Genomic DNA, 17068 nt, shown 5'->3' with positions numbered 1-17068 from the left:
ATACAGTCAAACCTGTCTTAGCGGCCACCTTTATAGAACGGCCACCTGCCTATAGCAGCCACTGAAAAATCCCCCGCAGCAAATAGTAGTAGTAGTAGTAGTAGTACTTTATTAATCCCACAGCAGGGAAATTCACTTGTTACAGCAGCAAGCAAGATACACAAGTAAAGAATGCATAGTGACATAGTGAATACAAAATGGTTCAGGTGTTGTAGAGCCTGATAGCGGTCGGTATGAAGGACCTGCAGAACCTCTCCTTCTTACACCGTGGGTGTAACAGTCTGCTGCTGAAGGAGCTGCCCAGGGAAACAACAGTGTCATGTAGCGGGTGAGAGGTGTTGTCCATGATGGATGTCAGCTTAGCCAACATCCTTCTCTCCCCCACTTCCTCCACGGAGTCCAAAGGACCGTCCAGGACAGAGCTCGCTCTCCTGATCAGTCTATTTATCCTGCTCCTGTCCCTGTCCGTGCTGCTATTTTTTTCCCTTTTTTTTTCTTTTTTTTCCTCTACTGGTCAACATTCAAACTGGACGCCAACCTGTCTAAAGAGGCCACCTGTCTATAGCAGCCACTTTTGCAGTCTCCCTCTAGTGGCCGCTATAGACAAGTTTGACTGTATATCCATCCATCCATCCATCTTCTTCCGCTTATCCGAGATCGGGTCACGGGGGCAGCAGCCTAAGCAGGGAGGCCCAGACTTTCCTCTCCCAGGCCACTTCGTCCAGCTCCTCCCGGTGGATCTCGAGGCATTCTCATGCGAGTTGGGAGACATAGTCTCTCCAATGTGTACTGGGTCTACAGGATGACAGTGCTTCTCATCTTATCTCTAAGGGACAGCCCAGCCACCCAACAGAGAAAACTAATTTTGGCTTCCGCTTGTACCCGCAATCTTGTCCTTTCGGTCACTACCCAAAGCTCATGACCGTAGGTGAGGGACGTAGATTGGGGCAGGATTTCATCCCCGACCCGGAGATGGCACTCCACCCTTTTCCCGGCGAGAACCATGGACTCGGACTTGGAAGTTCTAATTCTCATCCTGGCCGCTTCACACTCGGCTGCAAACCTATCCAGTGAAAGTTGAAGTTCACAGCTGGATGAAGCCAGCAGGACCATATCATCTTCAAAAAGCAGAGACTCAATGCTGCAGCCATCAAACCGGAACCCCTCAACGCCCTGACTGCACCTAGAAATTCTGTCCATAAAAATAATGAACAGAATCGGTGAAAAAGGGCAGCCCTGGTGGAGTCCAACCTTCACTGGAAATGGGTTATTCATTGGTCACTTATTGCCGGCAATGCAAACCAGACTCTGACACCGGTCATACAGGGAACAAACAGCCTGAATTAGCTGGTCCAATTTCCCATATACCCGGAGTACTCCCCACAGAATTCCTCGATGAACACGGTCAAATGCCTTCTCCAAGTCCACAAAACACATGTAGACTGGTTGGGCAAACTCCCATGCACCCTCAAGGACCCTGCTGAAAGTGTAGCGCTGGTGAATTCATATATAGCAAATATATCATATTTTTACAGCAGTTTTTGGAAGCTGACCTTTTTTTGTCAAATGATTGACAGCATGTATACTTCTTAAGGGTTAAAGTCCTATAATGAGCCTTGAGGAAGATTCAAATGTCAATGTAGCTGGCCTTTAACAACTGTGTTTTCATGCTGAGTGACTCATGTTGTTATTGTTCCATCTCTAAAGGGAGGTCATGTGGCGCCTTAGAGCCCCAGTACAAAAGAAAAATGCACACCATTGTTATAGAGTCTTTTTAAAAAAATTTAATCTTGCTAAGTGTACCAAAATAAGTGCAACCTGTGCAATAGAGATGAAAGACAAAGCCTGCTGTCAAGTCGCCATATGCCAACCAGGTAGTGAGGTTAACTATATCCCTTGGTGGAAAGCCTAAAAGGCAAGGTAGAGGAGGACAAGATGTGTGAAAAAACTGGGAAAAGTAGCAAGAATATCCATTCGAGGAACTACTGAAGCTGGAGAAGCTGGACTCCCTTTTGGAGTGCATGAGAAAGTGGAAATGAAAACATGAAATGAAAGCTCTTTTGACCACATGGTCATTTATTAACAAGAGAGTAGCAACAGAACCAATGTTGTAATAGCATTAAGAAGCTCAGCCAGCCTTAATTCCGCTTAATACAGCAGGAAGTTGCCTACAGCCATGGCTATTCATGCCAATGTTTTTTGACCCAGTGCTAATTCGAGACCCTGGCAGTTATTTATTTTTGTACACCATACGCCATATGAGACTTTCTGGTTTTTGAGCAGAGGCGTCAATTGGAGCATTTACAGTAGAGGAGGTCTCTTTCCATTAAGCACCCTTTCACAGAGTGCTGGAATGGACACAGCCAAAGTGCAGTCAGAGCAGTTGATTAGTTGACAGTACAGTGGTACCTCGGTTTTCACGATTAATCTGTTCCAAAGGGTGTGTCTACAACTCAACCATATGAACATTTTCCCATAGAAAGCAATGTAAATCCAATTAATCCATGGCAGACACCCAAAACACTTTTAATTAGAACAAGTATAGTTTTACAAGCAGAAAACAATACAAAATGCATATAAATGACGAATGAAAGCAATAAATGAACATTAGACATCAGTTTTATTTTTTTGAGACTTGTTGGCAAGGAGAGGGAGGAAAGGACACCTTCGTACTTTGCTATGGCTTATTTCTTGAATTCAATAGTGTTCAATAGTGTTTGTCACCTTCTTTATCACTTTATAGCTGTCTCTTGCAACTTTGGCGTCATGGTGGGTTATTTTGTAGCCTACTCAATAAAAAAAGCATAGACTTGTGTTGGAACTATGTTAATTGGCAAGGAACTAAAGAGTTAACTGGAGATGCCGTCATAGTTGGGTGATGGAGCTGGGGGACAATTGGGTGTTGGATGTGTGATCCAAGGTGGCTGAATAAGCAAGCAATGCTGGGAGTAGTCAACATTCCAAAAGGTAAAACAACCGTAATATTGTACGATAACCGAGGCAAAATTTGGGCAAAAGTTTAGTCAAAAACCGAATCATGCGAAAACTTGGGTATTTAACCGAGGTTCCACTGCAGTGTTCTTTGCTGAATGCACTGGCCACTTGGTCCGTGGAAACATGTCATTCTGTGTCTTCAACGGCAGCATGAGCTGTGGGGGGGTTGACCAAATGTCAAGGCATGCTTTGAATTGATATCTGTCATAGGCTAAAGGTCATCTCAAAGGATTTTCGCCCTCTTGTTTGGCTGAGGAGAAAATGGAAGTAAAACAGAAGACAGAGAGTGCTGTATTTGCCAGTTAAGCTGGCAGCAGTGACAGAAGACAGCCCGGGGTTACTCAGGGACAATAATACCTGTGTACCCCTGCCAGGGCCACTCACTGAACACTATTTCACTGCATTACTTTGACAGCTGTCAGACAGCCTAACAATTGAGTCCAGACAAGCACACGATTTCCTAACATTTCATTTTCATCTTTTTTTAATATGATGGTGAACCAGCAACATGTTTAAGCTATCAGGACTAGAAGGCATAACAGCAGGCAGGCACAGAAATGCAGTTATCAATATTAATATTCTATTGTCACATAAATAATTCAGCCGCGATTGCGCGTTCATCTCACCAAAGTATCTGCCTTTGTAGAAATTGCTTCAACGGCTGCTGCTCCCCGCGTGTGGTTTCCTTCTGGCGCTGGGCGCAGGCGATCAGACTTTCAAAACGATGCCGCTCCCTGCGTGTGGTTTCCTTCTGGCGCTGGGCGCAGGCGATCAGACTTTCAAAACGACTGTGAGTTCTAAAAAAAGGAGAAAAAGAAAAGATGAGGCGGAGGTTTGCTGATAATGATGAAGGGTGAAAGCCTGCAGGCTGAGGATTGGTCAGGACGATGCAAGCTGGGCTTGTGTATGCACAGTTTGTAAAGGTGTAGTGCAATCATTGAGGCAGATGACTAACAGGAGGTGAGGGTTCAAAGGCCAGCCTGGTAAATGTGATCTAAGGCTTTGATTCATTAAAGGAACAAATCTAACAATGAACAGCAGGTCATGCATTTGCAGCAGCATCTGCAGCGATGCAGTGTTGCCCCTCCCTTCAATTCACTCTCCCACCCATTCGTCACAGAACCCTTCGTTCGCCAGCTTCCACTCTGTGTCCCTCAGGGGGATAAAGACTCCCTTGCAGTTACATTTTACCGCCTTGTTTTCTTGTTGGCTATTTTGTATTGCTTTGGTTTTCCAGCCACTGCTTTGACCGCTTATTTGACCTGCTGGAGCTACTTGTTGGTCCAAGTGTTGTTTCCAGACCAAGGCCACACTCAAGGCCAGGTGCACCGAACACTATATCTTGTATATCGATGAAACATGGATATACACTGGTCCCTTGTTTATCGCGGGTAGTTGGTTCCAGATCCGACCGCAAGAAGTGAATTTCCGCAAAGTAGGATTCAATATTAATAAATGGAATATTTTCATAGTTAGAGCATAGACACGCTGCACTTCGAATTTCGCGGCTTCACTCTTATCATGGTTTTTCATAAATATATCAATTAACAAATAATGTCGTTTTGTGGTTGAAAGCGGCCCATTTTTAGTCATAACATATACATATTCAAAAAATGTTTACTTTTTTTTTCCTAAGCATTTTCAACCACAACAATGGCTAAATTAACTAAAATACAAATATAAGTCATTGAAAAGACACATTTAATGATGTTGATGATCTGTAGTATTCTACACTGATCACTAGGTGTCATTAATGTTACTGTAACGTTCGGTGAGACACACAAGCGCAAGACTTGATTGCCGGAACAACAGGTTTTTATTGCACATTTTAAAGGAATAGTTCAGATTTTTTGACATGAAGTTGTATGACATCCCCATCAACATTGTTGTCCATTAACAGCGACTTACCCCCCACTTGCTGATGGAGATGTCATACAGCTTCATGTCAAAAAATCCGAACTATCCCTTTAATTATCTCACAACTGGCACAATAAACCCTAATAAAAATACAGGCTACTCTTGTTGCCATAACCTACGACAAGCTAAAACTCAACTATGAACTCCCAACGTCTCTTCCTGTCCACTTTTCACTCAGCTTCCCTAGGAAACACATTTATAGAAGCACACACGAGCATGTTTTATTTATGTAATAAATGGTTTATTTACTCTTATTATGTCTACTATATTGGGTAATAACAGTTTAAAGGTGACCATATGGGTGTTATTTCATGTCTAGAGGGCTCTAATAACGTTAAAAAACATATTTAGAAGGTTGTAAACTGTTTTTTTTTATACCCTAACTACAAAAATATACAATTTGTAAATAAGGAATCCTACTACAAATTTCACTTACTATGGTCGGGTGTGGAACCAATTAACCGTGATAAGCAAGGGATTAAAGTATTATAAAATACATCATACAAAGAATAATTATAATTTTACATACAGAAAACATTGCAAAATGATTATAAACGACCAATGAAATGGATAGGATCCTTCCTGAGCCTTATATTTGTTGGAGCGCCAACTATTGGAAGATGAATCGGCTAGAAGTCAGAAGAAGTCAACTATAAATGAATATTTACTAAAGATAATTGTCAATTATATTCAAGGAAAATGATTTAATTGTCATTAAATCAGACAGAGATTAGGCTATGACACTGCAGTAGACACTTCAGTGGAGGATCGTGGGAAATGGAGTCTCAACAGCTTGATGTTTTTTCAAAATAAATCATTTGCTACCAAACAAATAACTATCAAATGACACCCTTGGTGTAATAATACACCGCAGTACACACAATGTCAGTGTACATACAGTCAGCACAGCAGTAGAAGCAACTAGAGGAGCTTTTTTCAGCATGTCCCATTGTTTGTCTTTCAGAAAGCTGACTTGGCAGTGGCTGGCCTCACCATCACAGCAGAACGTGAGAAGGTCATCGACTTCTCCAAACCCTTCATGACCCTTGGTATCAGCATCATGTACCGCGTCCACCTGGTGAGTTACATCCCACACGCTCCAAACGATCGAAGTACATTACTGTAAGTGCACTTTGTGCAGACAGCAGCTAAGGAAGAAGGAGGTGCTCAGTTTGTCTGAATCGTTCCACAATCTCTTAGACTATTGTTTGTTGCTTTCGCTCGTCCCACCAAGCCACTAGCTATTGCCACCAAGCAGTTGCACTCAGTTTGTCATATTACAGTTTGAGCAATAAACCCATGGTGTGTAGGCGGGATGGCAATAGAAGTGTCAGCTACTGAAATAGTATGATGTCCCACTAGCGACACAGTCTCTGCCAATAAAGTTAACAATGCACTGCACGGTACCAAGTTGGCTCAGCTATACTCACAATTGACGATTTTCCATGGGCAAACTGGGTACTATTAAGGTGCTATTTGTAGTAGCTGGTCAGCAGTTTTCCATGTATTCATGACATCATAAAGGAAAAATCAACACCTCTGACCCTAGCTAGATGAGCCCGTCCGGTGTATATGCCCAACACTTGATAAAAAAAACAGGCTTAGGTACACATCTTAAAGTTAGGGGTGTCCCGATTTGATATTATCAGATACCAAACAGAAACATTTCAGCATTAAAGGCTTATAATATATTATAGGACCTTGAACAACACAATAACACAGTGATGCTACAGTATACTCCACAGTTTCCACTTGGCTGCTGTGGCATGTTTTCTTGCTACCCTCAGTCTCCTCTTGGATAAAATGTGTCTCCTTACTGTGATCAACAACCACATGTTGAGAAGTGCATACAGGAGCTCCTTGTTCTCCTCTGTTTTGTTGTTAGTGTGTCTAGTTCGATACCGCTGTGCTCTGGAGCCCCATGGCTGTCTGTAAAACAATCCAGCTTGGTGAAAACAGGGCTAATTTCTTGCTTTTCTCTCTTTACCCTCTGTCTTCTATCTGAAGAGCATACCGAAGCCTTGCATCAACACAAGTGCAGCAGGATGTGAGCCAATGTTTGTGGAATCAGAGGTCCATTAATCAGCACTGCTCTCTTTGAACACTCAAGGTGACTTAGGGGGCCTGAGCACAGCACTGGTTGCTACTGTCTTTTGGCGTCCTCCAGGAGCATTTTTCACCCCCATTCCCTATTGCTGGCTTATTATTGTAAACCTCCCTGTGGTCAGCACACAGTGCTAATAGGTGTAGCAGCGAGGCACTTCAATTGAGCTCCAAAGTCAATTGATGGCCTCGGCAGGTGCAGCGTTTAAAAGGGTTGCAGGCTAGTAGGAGACTGCCTGAAGCCTGCTGGGCTCACACACCATCGCTTGCTTAAATGAACGCAGACGTGAGCCACCATGACGCAATCGTCTTCTGGCAAGTGGTCATTAAATGGCAACAGTTACCCAGTGGTGGGCCGTGTACTTGGTGCCTGGGCCTGCAGTGGGAACTTAACCCACTTAATCCAGCTCTTAATACCACCACTATCACTTTGCAAGTATACAAACTGTCAATAATACACAAAAATGCAATTACAATGCGTGGCATCACAGAGAAATGGTTTCACGTAATGTCTGCCTGGACGTTGTAAAGATGTAAGGTCGATCAACACGCAAAATTCGTGCGTGTGAACATTTGTGCACGTCATCGTGCACACGCTGGCTTGCGACGCGACCCCAGAAAGTTGAAAAATGTTCAACTTTTCATTGCTGTCGCCCAGACGAGGACCAATAAGCGGGAGTTTCATTGATCAACCAATGAGCAGACAGGATGCTAATCAGTACGCTCTCGCAGGTAATCATGCGGGAAAAATGAATACTTGCCATTCCTGGAGCTATTTGACATTTCTAAAAAAGAATATAGAGATATAAGGAAAAAAGTAGCTGCATGGGAACTCGTTGGCGCCAGAGTAAACATATCGGGTAAGTTTACATTAATTCACACAGACATTTATGTAAGTTTATCTTCAATACTAGCAAGATCCGGTACTAGCAAGAGTACTCGTTCAACACCGGTCACTTTTCCTCCTCTGAACTACTTTGATACCCCCAAATTCCCTCCACATCTGACAGCCAATCAAAACCTTGGGAGACTCATACAATTCGCTAACCAGTGTAGCTAGTTGCCTCCCGTGTGCAGGGTTTGCCATGTGTTGGCGATGAGTTTCGCCACTCGCAGTTGTTTGTCGCCTCCCGTGTATGGCGCCCATAAATTTGTTGCTCGGGCAAATGTAACAAGCTTAAAAGTAGCAGCTTATAAAGGGTTCAGACCACTCCAAACCTCTACACTACAACATCATCTGGAGTAGTTCAGATCCAATGGTTATCTAATAGCATGACAAAACCTGTAAATAAAATACAGCTACTCCGTGGAGTTGTCAATTTATCTTCCTTAGTCAGCCACTGAGGGCGTAACTTGGCTTGTGAAACAGTTCGGCTCTGACCAACTAATCAGAGGACGGAAAATGTTGACATTATTGTGGGCCTGCTAGCTGGCCTTGTGAGGCCAATCAGAAGTCTGATTTGGTTAAAGAAACAGCCCCATTGCAAATAGTGTGTATGTATCAGTAGTGCCAGCGCTACTGATACTGAAGGCCCTACATGATAATAAGAGACTGTTTGGAATAAATGCATACAAGTTCTTGAAGTAAATACTAGAATTTAAGTTGTACATCTGGGTCAGTCAGTGTTTCTGATCGTGTGTAAGCCAGCAGAGAAGGCTTTGCTGGTCCTGACGGCGAACCACTGCAGTTACCATCATAGTTGCCAGACATACAATAATTAGTGTATTTCTACAACAGCACTGGATACCTTCAAGAAATCCACTGGTGAGTGTTTGAGAGTTAGAAAAGACTGGAACACCTCCTTGTTCAATTCTTATTCAATACTTCATAATTTGAGTGAGTGCACTTGTTTGCTTCTAATGCGCTATTGATGTGTCACACAATTTCTACAATGGAGGTTGCAGCGCAGTTCAAACTTTAAATGAAATTCTCTGTCAGATCAATGATAGTGTGATTAAAACACATAATTTCCCTAAAAGTTTCTAAATATCTTCGACATTATATGTAATGGAAATGTCTGTGATTCTTAGTATAAATTGAACAGATAATCAATCTGTGCGAACCACATGAGATCTGGATCAGACACGACGGAAGGGTGATTGTGTCTAAAACACACATATTTTGTTGTTTAAGTCATTTATGTCATGTGCAATCATATGTTTGTTTTTTGAGCCTGGCACATTATGGGAAAATAATCAGTCAGGGGTTTGTGCGTCGTTAGAGACGTCACTATCTAAACAATTCTGTCAGGAGAGAGATGCCTTGTAACCTGTGCCCTGTATGCCTGTTTGCAACTCTTCTTTCTCATCTTGCGCAAGATTAAATCCAAAAAGGCAATCGCTTGTTGTTTTGCAGTTTTTATGTTCAGTTCATAGTAGCAAAAAGAAAAAATGCCATTACTTAATACTACAGAATTATATTTCAAGTTTGATGTGTCTAATTGTTACATAAAGCAAAAATACATTTTCTGAATTTTTAATTTTTTTTTTATTAATCTGTCAACGAAGTAAACACTTATTTTATTACATATTACATATCTTATTTTAATTGTGACACAAGTGTAAAAATAAGTTAACCACCATGTGATACACCTAGTAAGTTGTCAAAGCAATAAAACACGAACATAAGCCCGTTGTATTTTATTTTGTAATTTTTTTTTGCTTTGATGAAAGTTAAAGCACCGTAATAATACAAGTAATTTACGAAAATAGTAAAACTCTAACACAAATGAACCTCATGCATCGTATTTTGTAACATTTTTAATTGTAGTCCAGGTTTACGAAAAAGTTAACCTTTGTAATAGCAGTAACTGTGAAAAAATAAAAAATGTTCATATTCAAAGCAGTCAAACTACAGCACTTTTTACGTTTTTACATTTTGCCGTGGTAAACTTCTTCAGGGTTCCCACGCGTGCTCAAAAACCATCAAAAAACAAAAATAGGTAAAAAACTATTGACCTATTTTCTAGTCATGGAAACATGGAAAAAGTCAAATGTCCTGGAAACGGTGAATTTATCCTGGAAATGATTAATCCTCCCTCTACCTAGTGAATGCAAAAGGGTTCAAAGTTAAGCGCATGCATGTCTGTTGTCACCTTATCTTCATTATGGCAGAGTTTCTCTGCTTCTAGCCGGCACTGCCCCCCTTGTGACGCCAATCAAATTTGCATTTCCGTTCAGAGCAGTTCTGCAACCCAGGGCTCCCAATTGATCTTGTTGCGAGATTTAGCAACTTTTCAGACCCTGTGTGGTGTGGACTCGAGTCACACGACTTGGACTCGAGTCAGAATCGAACCACAATCTTGAGGACTTTGAATCTGCCTCATTGAAGGCATTGAATGCATCTATTAACGTCCAATCAGGTATAAGAACAAACAACGAGGGTGTGGCTTACATTTCTGTGACCGCCGGAGTGCTGGAGTGTGGCAGTGATTAAAACCGCTATGTGTCAACATGCAAGGGTAATTTCATTTGCATTTGCAAATTACGAGGTCATGGTATTTTATTTGTAAACAAAAACACTTAACAGTGCTTATGACTAGTAAGGACTCGAAAATGTCAAGCCTATGGACTTCGGAATTGACTCACCCTGTTTTGTCTTGACTTGGCTTGGGTTTGCATGTCTTGACTTGAGACTTGGGATTAAAGACTTGAGACTCGCAAAACACTGACTTTCTCCCACCTCTGGCTGGTGGTTAGTATTGATCTGTATAACATTAGAACTTGTCTCTGTAGTGGCTGAAAATGTCCTGGAAAATTACTAGACAATAAGTGGGAACCCTTTTCTTTTTACTCTTAAGTGGCAAGTCAAATGTTTAAGATCTGTGAGCCTCATCTGCAAAGTGAATCACCTTCAAAATTCGTCTTCATCACCATTAACTTTAGGAAAGTTGTTCTTAATCATAATAACACAAACATACTTACTTAAAACATTGCCTATACTTAGGAGCGGACTTACCATTAGGCAAACACAGGCAATTGCCTAGGGCACCGCAATTTCCAGGGGCTCCCAAAAGTCTCACAAAAACAGATTATTGATTTTTTTTCTCTTTGATTTAAAGTGCATATTACTTTTTTAGTTTTTAGTCTTAATTCACTTGCTTCATCCAAGCAGTGAGTTAGGCAGTGAGATCCCGACCTGTGAACACACACTGCCCCACAGGACAGTTTTGATAATAGGTGTCTTGATACTAGGCCTACAACACCTCCAGAGAGCTCATCGGCAACACCTGGCATCCCCCTCGCTGCTTTGAGCCCAGCAAGGGTCCTTGCACTTGATCCATAGCCACTGGCTGCTTCTTTGGGCTGCTTCAGAGACTGATCTCTTTGTCTGTAGCAGAACCTGTCTATCAATGCCAAGGTCTTTCATGAGCCTGATGGTAGAGGAAGTCACAAAACCTCTGCATCCTACTTCAGCTGGATAGACCTTGGCCTTCCATCCTAGTTGTTGTACATTTGCCGCCAGGTCTGCATAGCGCAGTTTCTTTATGATGTTTGACCACCTTTCGTGAAGGGGACAATAGCACCAAGTCTGGCCCTGAGGGTGGTGGTTGCAACCTCTGGGGGAAAAATGTGTTGCTTGCTGATATCAACTAGCATTTTCCAATCCCGGGCCATGGCTACCTGTCCAGCTTCCAGTTTGGTGAGGGGTGGTTAGGCTGTTTTTGTCCTTCTCGAATGAATGTTGTCACAGAGATGGAATTGGTAGCCCTCTTGCTCTTAAGGGCTGCTGCCAGACTGTTCTTGAGGACCTGATTGTGCCTCTGGGTGTAGCGGCCTTGTGTGAGGCTGGTCCTACAACTGGTCAAGATGTGTTTGAGAGTCGCTGGGTTTGGGCAGAGGGCGCAGGTTGGGTCCTCGCCATACCACTGGTGAAGGTTTTTTGGGGATGGGAGCACATCATATGTAGCAGCCCAGAGCTGCCTCCAGTTGAACTTTCTCCTCTCCACGCCTTCCCACCTCATCCACTGTCCCTGCTTGACAAGAGAGACAGCCTTTGCGCTTCTTTCAGCCTCCTCCTGATGGCGCACTTCCTCTGCCACCATTTTCCTGTTTGTGAAGCTGAAGCTATGATGCCAGGTTGGTTTATTCACTGCAACGCCAAATCCTCCTTTTCCCAGCTGGACATGTCCCACAATGTTGTTGTGCTTCAGGGTTGACGTAGCGTTCTGTACTGCGTCGGATGATGTCCATTTCCTTTCTGTTAACAGAGGTGGTGCAGCATTGCTGATGGTCTGATCTCTGGAGTCTTTCAGTGTCATCTGTAGTCTCACTTTAGAGCACTCGTACTCTTTGGTGAGGCTCGTGATGGGTAGTTCAAGGACTCCTTTGCCATAGATGCTGATGTTGGTCAGACAGCATGGGACCCTAAGCCACTTCTTCACATCCAAAGTTATGGTTCGCTCCATCTTCTCCTCCGTTGTTATCTGGACCTCGTAGATCGTGAGTGGCCACATTACCCAAGGGAGAAGTCCAAATTTCAGGCACTAGTTTTTGAGCTTCCCTGGCAGCATTGTCTTGTTGATAGTATCCAGACTGTTGGTGATGTCCTGCCTTAGTACCTGTACCTGGTCTCTGTCCCTGAGGCTTGCGTTGTACCAGCTGTCCAGGCTTTTGACTGGTTGTTCTGACACCATCGGTACTGGGTCGGCACCAATGCAGAACCTCACATTCTTAAGCTCTCCCTTGACTATCGAGATGCTTTGGGACTTATTCAGCTTGATTTTCTAATTCCCAATATGCATTCAAAAGAGTATTACATTCACAAATCGGTATGGTATAGGATGTTCTTTGTACTTTTTGTAATGTCTCTGCAATGTGTGACATTACTCTTTCAAACGCATAATGTTTTGAGAAGCAAAACGCTTCAGTCACGTGACCCAACCAACTATTGATGCATTACACTGCTGACGGGGATGTCATACAACTTCATGTCAAAAAATCCAAACAATCCCTTTAATATTTAAAATCATTTGTTTTTGTTTGGGGCGGGGGTATAAAGATAGCTATGCAACTAGCAACTTAAGCTGACAGATAACTAACAGATTTCAAAAGCAGGAAAAAAGCGGGCGAAATTACATACTCACATTTAGTAAAAATGAAAATAAAAAAAAGAAGGATGTGGAGGGCCCCAATGACTAGGTTTGCCTTGGGTCCCCAAATGACTAAATACACCCCTGCCTATACAGTCAGTCTTTATGAGGTCGCCTAATGTTTGTTTGACCTTCAGAAGTTCCACTGTAGACATTTTGGTCATTTGACAGGTATGAATTATCTACAGCCTAAGAGTTGTGTGTCTATCACCACAGAGTAGCAGCAGGCGGTTTATGTGCGTGTCAGTGCTGATGGCCTCAATCGGGCGTCACAGTTATGAACGCTGACACAATGTAACCTTGAGCAATTGTCAGCCTGCTTCTCATAGAAAACTTCCATCACCTTTGTCGCCCGTGTGTGTGTGTGCAGCACAAAGCCGCATGACGCAAACAATGAGTTTTTCATGAGTCAATGTGGTTGGGGTTGACTGAGGACTATATAATAAAGTGTAGATGCGCTGCATAACATATGTTCATTATGAGCAGGTATATCTGGGTTAGACTACACATGCCACAGAGTGGTGCACTGGGTCTTACTGAAGGGGCAGCTATACCTAATGATGTGGCCGTTGCATGTGTTTGTGAGAAATATGCAGACGGAAGAAATGGAGAGATGCTAGAAGAGAGGAAAGGATGAGTTCAGTTGTCACTGCGTAGCGTCCTTCAGTGAGTCAGTAGTCATGGAGGCAGTCTCCCGGGGGGGTGGGCAAACAATGTGGTGTTGCATACGAAGAGGCAGGATGACTGGGTGAAATCCTTGACTTGGATAACCTCACCAGCTTCTTTTAGAGGCTTAGAGACACAACAATGGCATCTCCACAATCTATTTAGACAGACCCGAGCTGGAATGAGAGGCCAGCAATGGAAGAAAGAATGGCCTCTTCTGGCTGTTAAAGGTCCCCTATTAAGCAAAATGGACTTTTTAATGGCATTCTCACAGCAATATGTGTCCCAAGAGCCTGTTTACAAGCACTAAACATGAGAAAAATCTATCATCTCCCTCACTTGTTTGCTCCACTTTTCAAAAAAAGAGGCTTGCTTTTGAAGTTGCATTTTTTCATGACGTGATAAGGGAAAAACCTCCTTCCTCATGGACATGATACCGCCTATGACCTGCCATTACCCTAGCCTCTAGCCTGTGTACAAGCCCACCACGTCATGGAAGACAGCTTTGCAAAAGAAGGCTTTCCTGCACATCTTAAAATAGAGCGCTGCAAACTATCAGTCGGTCATCTACAGGTGTGGCAGCTGTAAGTTTCATTATTTTGCATTTCATCAGCGATTAGGCTAAACTAGCATGATGTTTCCGTTAAGATGCGACTCTAATGTTCACACCGTAGGTCACTGTGCTGCTAACATTTAGGTCCTCCTGTCCCACTCCTTAGTGTTAAGTTGCTATATCTAATATATGACATCTATTATGTTGGACAAGTGCAGATAGTAGAGTAGACAGCAAAGGTGGGAGAAAGTCAATGTTTTGCAAATCTCAAGTCTTTAAACCCAAGTCTCAAGTCAAAACAAAACAGGTCGAGTCAAGGCTGAAGTCATAGGCTTCAAATGTTCTGTCATAAATCATAAGTTAAATGTTTACTAACTAAAATACCATGACCTCGTAATTTGCGAATGCAAAATGAAATTGTTCTCGGTAGCAAGTTGACACGTCCCAGTGTTAATCGCTGCCACTCTCCAGCAGTCTGGCGCTCACAGAAAAGTAATCCACAGCCTTGTTGTTGGTTATTAAACCTGATTGGACGTTAATAGACGCATTTAATGATGCAGATTGAGAAGGGAAATTTGTTGTCTTGCTGGAAATGACATAATAACGGTCATGTTAATGGAATACTTTGAATGGGGACACATTTTACTCAACACACTCACTGAAAATCTCAAGTATTTTCAAGTAATCAGACTAAAGTCCGAGTGAAGTCCCGAGGCATTGATATCAAAGGCCAAGTCGAGTTGCAAGTCTTTAATGATATTGTCAAGTCGGATCCAAAGTCATCAAAATTGTGACTCAAGTCCACGTCACATGACTGGAGTCCACACCTCTGGTAGACAGTACTGATCTAGTACTGGTCGGCCAAGTTGCCAAGTTTAATACGGCATTTGAAGAACAAACACTTGATGAAGTAAGGTGACTTTGCGAGTCTCGCGATCCAGCAACATTCAAACGGCAGCTAACTTCAGTCGTTAAGGTAATATTAAGGTTTGTTTTGCCAGATCGTATAGCCAATAGCAGGAGTCAAGCCAAAAATTCTAGGCCCCATGAAAAAAAAATGTAGTTGGCTCCCACCCCTTTTTAGATTTTAATGATAATTATTATTTTATTAATAATGTTTGGGTTGGAATTGTCCTACATGGCGACCCTGGCCAATAGCACATCATAAATAAATTGAAAAATTTACAGTTAATATATTGATCGGTATCGGCGATCTCACTCATGATTGGTATCAGAATCTGAGCATGATCAGAGCGTCCCTAGTTTGAACCCTTTAATCCTCTATTATCCATGAACTATGTGAGTGTACACGCTGTGTTTCCACCTACTGGAACCTTCCACTCTGGCCTGCCCAGGTGCATATTTTTGCTGAGCGGCAGCACAAACAGCCAAGAAGCTTCAATCTCAAGTGGCCTTCTTGAGAAGGGAAAACGTCTCGGCGTGGCTGCTCCCAAAATGTCAGATTTTCCTCAATCTCCAACCAACAGTTATAGAGGGCTCTCCCCACATGGACAGGTGGGGGGTCTCTCTTTGACGCTTCTCTTTGATCTGGTTCCTTGGGGCAGTGCGGCCTCCTCTGAGTTGCCCCTTGTTTGCCTCCTGGGGATCGGTTGTGTTTTGATCGCAAAACCGTCCCCTTTAATGATCTGACGTTTCCAACTCTTCTCTGAAGATAAATACACTGAGATTTCTAACCAAGGCAAGCAGGTGACTCCCTTTAAAAGTAGTCAAGTGTATCTTACAAGACTACTATATAACAGTTGGCGAAACAAGGTTAAAAACATTCAACCATTCATTGCATGCTAGCATGCAGAAATATGGTGGAAAACATCAATATATTCATTCTATCAAGTGTATTATGCGGTAGCCTGAAAGTATTTGACTCATACAGTATATTTCTTCAGGTAACATGCACAGACAAACAGTGAGAAATACAGAGAGCACAAGGCAAACATGGAGTGGAACACTCTTGTGAGTGTCTTCGAAAGCACGTTCAATATTTCAATATTTGCCTGCGCGATATTAATAAGCACGCTGACCTTTCAGTGACACTTAGTGCTCAATTACACTCACTGTTGGAATGATTAATGTCATCACAGCAGATTAATAAAGTACTCGCGCTCGTTTGACCTTGCAGAATATGCATGTACTGTAAGCGTCTGACATCAGATCAAAATAGGCTTCATCTACAGTTTACCAACCATAAGTTGAAAGTTTCAGTTTGTGTGCAACCGAGTTGACGTTTCCAACTGCAAAGGACTCTAATCTTTAAAATAAATAAATACCACTACTTTTTATTCTTGTGTTCCTTTGTTAAACTTGCCTAATATCTTTATTAACTGGACAGGAAGCGTTTAAAGTAACATTTGTAACCATGAAATAAACTGTAATTGTAAAAATAAATGACATTGAAAGATATACGAACAGGTTCCAGGCCCAACCCAAGTGAATTTCCACAAAGTAGGATTCCTTATTGATAAATGCAATATGTTTGTAGTTTTGTAGAAAACAACCTTCTCAATACAGGTTTTAAAAGTGTTAGAGACCTTTAGACATGAAATAACACCCCTATATCCACCCAATATATTACCCAATGTAGTAGACATACTGTAATAGGAAAAATTAGACATGTAATGCTTACTTAAACATGTTAGCATTGAGAGAATTCATTCCTTGTTGTGCCTTTTTTTTATTTCCGCTTCCTGTACAGTACTTCAAGCGGTGGCTCATCGATGTAGGATTA

The 17068-nt window shown here is 42.4% G+C and overlaps 1 protein-coding gene across 4 annotated transcripts in view; it reads left to right on the top strand.

Moving 5' to 3' along the window:
• Positions 1-17068, top strand: part of grik4 (glutamate receptor, ionotropic, kainate 4) — a 418260-nt gene that overhangs the window by 384171 nt on the left and 17021 nt on the right. For all 4 annotated transcript variants that reach the window (XM_054795183.1, XM_054795185.1, XM_054795184.1 and 1 more), the window contains one exon: positions 5876-5989. In XM_054795183.1, the coding sequence (XP_054651158.1) occupies positions 5876-5989 (114 nt within the window). The remainder of the gene's footprint in view (positions 1-5875; positions 5990-17068) is intronic.

Source organism: Dunckerocampus dactyliophorus, chromosome 12 (assembly GCF_027744805.1).
Source record: "Dunckerocampus dactyliophorus isolate RoL2022-P2 chromosome 12, RoL_Ddac_1.1, whole genome shotgun sequence".
Classification (NCBI taxonomy): Eukaryota; Metazoa; Chordata; class Actinopteri; order Syngnathiformes; family Syngnathidae; genus Dunckerocampus; species Dunckerocampus dactyliophorus.
This window is presented reverse-complemented; position numbering and strand designations above follow the sequence as displayed.